This window comes from Perca fluviatilis, chromosome 7, assembly GCF_010015445.1.
Source record: "Perca fluviatilis chromosome 7, GENO_Pfluv_1.0, whole genome shotgun sequence".
Taxonomy (NCBI): Eukaryota; Metazoa; Chordata; class Actinopteri; order Perciformes; family Percidae; genus Perca; species Perca fluviatilis.
The window spans coordinates 40,830,221-40,837,473 of record NC_053118.1 but is presented as its reverse complement, the minus strand read 5'-3'; the positions used below and the strand labels follow the sequence as shown (position 1 = coordinate 40,837,473).

At 35.8% G+C, this 7,253-nt stretch overlaps 1 protein-coding gene across 1 annotated transcript; it reads right to left on the bottom strand.

Moving 5' to 3' along the window:
* Nucleotides 1-395: 395 nt before the first annotated feature.
* On the bottom strand, nt 396-6,962 carry LOC120562405 (ribonuclease pancreatic A-like). The gene is made up of 2 exons (XM_039806132.1): nt 6,955-6,962; nt 396-869 (listed from the first exon to the last, which is right to left on the bottom strand). Exon 2 carries the CDS (start codon nt 861-863, stop codon nt 456-458), a length of 408 nt encoding a protein of 135 aa, XP_039662066.1. The 5' UTR covers nt 864-869; nt 6,955-6,962; the 3' UTR covers nt 396-455.
* Nucleotides 6,963-7,253: the final 291 nt, after the last annotated feature.

Sequence of the window (7,253 nt, the reverse complement as noted above, 5' to 3'; positions counted from 1 at the left end):
AGATTACTCTGTTTCATCAGGTAGTAACAGATTACTCTGTTTCATCAGGTAGTAACAGATTACCTTGGTTCATCAGGTAGTAATAGATTGCTCTGATTTATCAGGTAGTAATAGATTACTCTGGTTCATCAGGTAGTTACAGATTACTCTGATTCATCAGGTAGTAACAGATTACTCTGGTTCATCAGGTAGTAACAGATTACCTTGGTTCATCAGGTAGTAATAGATTACTCTGATTCATCAGGTAGTAATAGATTACTCTGGTACATCAGGTAGTTACAGATTACTCTGATTCATCAGGTAGTAACAGATTACTCTGGTTCATCAGGTAGTAATAGATTACTCTGATTCATCAGGTAGTAATAGATTACTCTGATTCATCAGTTGTAGTAACAGATTACTCTGATTCATCAGGTAGTAATAGATTACTCTGATTCATCAGTTGTAGTAACAGATTACTCTTGTATTTGAAACTCAGTAGGTTTTTTATCTCTGTTACAGGTGACCAGGATTTTCTTCTCCCCATCCTCACCCGTGTACTGACAGTTGGGAGGCTTGTTATTAGCAGGATCGAGTTTACACTCAACAACTTTGAAGGTCTCTTCGCTGACTCCACTTCCTCTACCCGCACAGACGGCTCGGGCCTCGTCCACTGTAGCTCTGATGAAGGTTTTCTCCGGCTTACAGGTATGTTTGTCGACAACAGCGAATTCTCTGTCCATCATCACCTGGGTGCATTGGTTAGAAGCCATGATATACTTTTTTGCAAACTTTTTATCAGCATCCTCAAATAAACCAAAGAAACCGCTGGACAGTTGGCACAGAGAGATCAGCAGAACACCAGCAAAGATAGAGGTCTTCATGTTGATCTGGAACACAGAGTTATAAAGGCTGTTAGAGACTTTACTCTGACATATCTAACATATCTTTATATTATCATATAAAAGCTGTTAGAGACTTTACTCTGACATATCTACCATCTCTTTATATTATCATATATAAAAGCTGTTAGAGACTTTACTCTGACATATCTAACATATCTTTATATTATCATATAAAAGCTGTTAGAGACTTTACTCTGACATATCTACCATCTCTTTATATTATCATATAAAAGCTGTTAGAGACTTTACTCTGACATATCTACCATCTCTTTATATTATTATATAAAAGCTGTTAGAGACTTTACTCTGACATATCTAACATCTCTTTATATTATCATATAAAAGCTGTTAGAGACTTTACTCTGACATATCTACCATCTCTTTATATTATCATATAAAAGCTGTTAGAGACTTTACTCTGACATATCTAACATCTCTTTATATTATCATATAAAGCTGTTAGAGACTTTACCTGACATATCTAACATCTCTTATATTATACTATCAAAAGCTGTTAGAGACTTTACTCTGACATATCTAACATCTCTTTATATTATCATATAAAAGCTGTTAGAGACTTTACTCTGACATATCTACCATCTCTTTATATTATCATATAAAAGCTGTTAGAGACTTTACTCTGACATATCTACCATCTCTTTATATTATTATATAAAAGCTGTTAGAGACTTTACTCTGACATATCTAACATCTCTTTATATTATCATATAAAAGCTGTTAGAGACTTTACTCTGACATATCTAACATCTCTTTATATTATTACACTCTTAAAAATACTGGGTTATTTTATTAACCCAACCACTGGGTTGAGGCTGTTTAACCCTGTATTATGTATATTTAACCCATATTGGGTTACTTTCAGTAACCCAGTAGTTGGGTTAATGGTTTTGGACTGTGCCTTGATCTGAATAACCCAACCAATGATCATATTAACCCAGTGGTTGGGTTACATTCAAGTTTGGGTTCCTCCTCCAACGGTCTTTTTCTTTTCTCCGAGGCGGGAGAACACTTTTGGAAACACTGAAGGTTTGTCATTTCTCATTTTTTAGAAAACTACCTCTGTCTTCGACAGAAACGTGAGCTTGCTAGTTGTTAGTTATAATATATATATAATAATAATCATTATTTCCATAACGGGACAGCCTGTAGAACTTTACATTACTTTGCCGAAGCAAACCGTACTGCCCCTCTGGTAACTAGCGCACCACTGATGCTAATTCGCAAGCAGCTAGCAGCAAGCTAGCAAGGAGCTGCTTACTACAACATTGCTTCATTGCAGTCAAACAGCAGACTTTAGCTCCGTTACTGGTTACTTACTTGATCTTGATTCATTGCTGGATAGGAGGAGCGTTTTAGCTCTGATAATCCAGTTAGCAACAGTGATTTCTAGCTAACTACCGATTCATGCATGCTATAAGGCTACGCCAGTTCAAGTATGATAGCGCTAATGCTAGCTAGTAGGTTAATATTGTAGCATGATACCTAAGATTTAAATGGAGACTATTTCTAATTCTCTGAGGGAGTGACACATAAACAGTGCTTTATAAACATTTGTGTGTGTGTCTGGGGCAAATCACGAGACAAATTCACTATGATATGAAGTATTAGCTATAACGTTTTAAAAAGATCGCTAATGCTAACCGCTAGCTAGCGCTAGCTAGCGCTAATTGCTGACTCATCCTGTAAGCTAGCTAGTAGCTAGTACAGAGCGAAGCATTGAAGGTGCATTGCACGCATTCTGTTGACAAAGTAATTTGTGTTTAGTGCAGTTAACACACTGTAGAAATACCACATTGTGTTTTTAAGTGATTATGAAAGACCACTAGCTAGCCTCGCTAGCTACATGGCACTAGATTACAGCAACTTCGTTATATTTTCACTAGACAGACTGACAGACTGCAAAATACACTTGCATACATTGATTGAACATTAACAGATCTTGTTCTTCTCCCCTATAGCGATTGAATATGGAGGACGTTGTTAAACTAAAGTTAACAGAACGGCAACTTCTTGAGCTGATTGACACTTTTGCAGGTAAATATGTTATATTGTTGTACTATATGCCTATTATTAATATTATTGAATATGTCAACATTAAAAAAAATGAGTTACCCTATCCTCATGCATCCCCAATGAAGTTGTAGGCTACACAATACTCCATTTTGTTTAGATGTACAACATCTTGACATGTAAGAGCATTATGTAAAAGAATCCAACACTCTATATGTGCCACTGAAGACCATGCCTCCCTAAACAGAATCCCATTTTGATTACCCATCACCTGTGGTCACCATTGTAGGTCCCTTGAAATACCATTTTGATAGTGACAGAAATTCCACAACTATAAGAAGCGCAAACAATTGGCATGAGGTTTTATTAACCTTACCATGGCCACAGAATTTATAGTTTAGCTACCTCTTATTTTACCACTACACCTCTGTCTACCATTGTGCACAGCAATACTTTAAATGTAATTTTCTTATTACAAAATGTGCTCTCATCTCACACACACACACTTCTCTCTTTTTCTCAATCTTTCTCTCTCTCACTTATCTTATTATTTTTTTGTTTGATGATATATGATTTAATTAATTATTCTAAATCTCCCCTCTCAGATTGTGCAGGACTTTCGAGGTTCTTCATAAAGAGGCATCAGACTAAATCTTTGACCTGGAGGAGGTTCAGCGAGAAGCTTGTTCATGCGGCCCAGTGGGAGGGGTAGAAGCTCCACGTGCAGACAGAGACAGAGTCTTTGTCTCAAGGTAGAAATTATAACATCAACATAACCCTTAGATTTGTATATTTGGATTTGTGCATTATTCGAGCCATAAGCTACTCTATGATAATAGATAAATAAACTATGATAATACTTATGTCAAACTATTTTCTTTCTTTACAGGCTCCAAAGACTACATTGCCCTGATGGTTCTGCCAGGTCTGATTCCACCTGCAGTCTTCAGGATGGGCCCAAAGACCGTGAGGACTACAGTGTCTGACGCCATGAAGGCCTTCATCGATCTTAAGCCTGTGAGTAGTCCTAGACTCACACAGCCCCTTGGATCTAGTGATGCAGGTCTTTTAATGTAAAATCTGTTAGAAAACATTAGCTGTCAGATGGTCAGAGTCTTTGTCATTCAAGTACTTATGGAATATTATTATTATTTGCAGGTCGGAGCCAACATGGTGAAGTACCTTCAGGCAGCAGAGCAGACCAGGCCATACCCCTGCACCCTGGTGTTGGGAGGCGAGGAGCGCTGCTCTCAGGCATTCACCGTTCCCAGTGGGCCGGCCCTGGAGCACGACAGCGTTGTCCAAGCTGTACATGTTTGTGTCAAATGTTTTTATGTGTTTGATATCAATTTCCCAAAGCAGTGTTTCTCTGCTTAGCAGTTCCTCCAGAAAGAATGGGGGGGTGGTAGTAATGTGGCCCCATGCGTTTTTTTTTGGAAATGCTCATGCGATAAGGGAATTCTCTCTCTCTCTCTGTCTCTCTTTCTCTCTCTCTCTCTGTCTCTCTCTAATATTTAGGAGGAATATAAGGAGGAAATGAATTATTGTTAATTGTTGCTTGGTATTAGTCCAGTTATTTGATACTCATTTTGAAATGAGGTAGGGATAATGTGGCCCCATGCATTTCTTCTTTGGAAACGCTCATGTGATAAGGGAATTGGACTTGTTATTGTTATTCCAGTTTTTCTCTTTAAATGAGTAAATTAAATATTGTTCAATAAAATCAGTGACATTAATGAAGTGTATGCATTGTCTGTTATTATTAATAAATAATATATAGGAATATATAGGAATTTCATAGATGAAAGAATAACTAAATGAATGGGTCAAATATCAACCCAACAAGGGGGTCAATTTAACCCAATATTTGGGCTGGTGGGCCTGACCCAGTAATGAGTTGCATTAACCCAACATTGGTGTCAGAATGACCCAGGCTTTGGTTAGGCGAAGCAACCCCTTATACTGGGTTAAAATTTCAACCCAGTTCAAAAAGTCAAAACAACCCAGCATGTGTTCTGTCCTATATTGAACCAGGTACTGGGTTGGGAATAACCCAATTTGGGTTATTTTCAGCCCAGTATTTTTTAGTGTGTATATAAAAGCTGTTAGAGACTTTACTCTGACATATCTACCATCACTTTGTATTATCAAATAAAAGCATACGTTACATCACATTTAAATACATTACATCACATCAAACTATCACAGTTAACTTCAAGCTTCTGTAGGAAGTGCACACATGTGAAAAGGGTAAAAAACAATGGAAAAGTAGCCAGAACGGTGGAAAAATGCCTTAAATGTCAAAAAATACATTTAACTTCAACTTCTTCAAAAAGCACCAAAATAAAGCTGCAAGAACGGAGGACAAAGTGACAAAAACCTTGGCAAAAGGAACCCACCAAAGAAGTAACGGAAATATGTAAAAAGTGTTAGAGATACAAATCTCAAAAAACACACTTTCTTTGTCACTTCTTCAACATTTTTGAAGTTGCTTTAAACGTTTTATGGTTAATGTTTATCATTAGCTGCAGTATCACAAGTTTTAAATATTTATTTTACTTTTCATATCAGGGTCACACATTACATTTTTCATTCACACATATTCATGTCACAGGTTTTCCATAAAACTGCTGAAAATGTATATATTATATTAAAAAACAAGAGAAAAGAACGACATGTCATTTCAACAGAAGACCTCTTACTGTCTTTAGTGATGTGTTGTTTGATTTTATATATATATATATATATATATATATATATATATATATATATATATATATATATATATACAGTACAGGCCAAAAGTTTGGACACACTTTCTCATTCAATGTGTTTCTTTATTTTCATGACTATTTACATTGTAGATTCTCACTGAAGGCATCAAAACTATGAATGAACACATATGGAATTATGTACTTAACAAAAATAACTGAAAACATGTCTTATATTTTAGATTCCTCAAAGTAGCCAACCTTTGCTTTTTTATTAATAAGGGAAATAATTCCACTAATGAACCCTGACAAAGCACACCTGTGAAGGTAAAACCATTTCAGGTGACTACCTCATGAAGCTCATTGAGAGAACACCAAGGGTTTGCAGAGTTATCAAAAAAAGCAAAGGGTGGCTACTTTGAAGAATCTAAAATATAAGACATGTTTTCAGTTATTTCACACTTTTTTGTTAAGTACATAATTCCATATGTGTTCATTCATAGTTTTGATGCCTTCAGTGAGAATCTACAATGTAAATAGTCATGAAAATAAAAAGGAAACGCATTGAATGAGAAGGTGTGTCCAAACTTTTGGCCTGTACTGTGTGTATATATATATATATATATCAATACAATGATACAGTCCTAAGAAAGAGTAAATACACCCATGTTAAAGTTGACTAAAAAGAGGAATAAATAAATCATGTTTTGGAAATTGATCTTAATGCCCAAATTAAGAAAATTAGGAAAAATCCATCCTTTAAGGACACCAATTTTCTTTGTGAATGAATTATGTATGATAAATGAATAAATATTCTTCCTTAAAATACAAGGGGCATTAGTCAGTCCACCCCTATGTTAAATTTTATTAAAGTTTATTTTTAAAGGCCAGTTATTTCATGGATCCAGGATACTATGCATCCTGATAAAGTTCCCTTGGCCTTTGGAATTAAAATAGCCCCCCACATTATCACATACCCTTCACCATACCTAGAGACTGGCATGGGGTACTTTCCAAAAGATCATCTCTCAATTCAAATCAAACCAGCTATTAGGATAACTGACATAAAACCATGCCAACCTCTAGGTTTGTAACGAGGACAGACAGACACAGAGAGGACATCCTGAAACTAAAACCAGTCTACACTTCTGGGTCGGGATTATTTAAAATCTGTCTGAATAATCCTATAAAGGATAGACCGGAATTATTTTTTAAAAACTCTGAAAAAAAAACTGACAAAAACAAAAAAAGCTGGCAGCTGAAACAGAATCTAAACCAATCAGAGAAGTTTAAATGTCTCAAAGACAGAAAATCAAAAGTATATTTACCTGAATGACAGGAGAGAGGGATAGAAAAGTCTGAGAATTCCTCCATCTTTATACAGTAAAATATTATAATATCATATTATAATACACGCCCACTTCATCTCTCATAGGGCCAGCAGCAGATAACATATTATAATATATTATAATATAGTGACACATCATCCCTACAGGAGGAGATTAGAGGTTTCATTTCTCTTAGCTGTTATTCTAGTTAAAACAGTGGGATTTCATTTAACACATGCACTGGCTTCACGCTTCACAGATTTCACAGGCTAACTCCCCCAACCGCAAGATTTAATACT

Excerpts from the sequence above, each read along its gene's own strand:
- LOC120562405 (XM_039806132.1), bottom strand. The coding sequence starts at position 863 with ATGAAGACCTCTATCTTTGCTGGTGTTCTGCTGATCTCTCTGTGCCAA.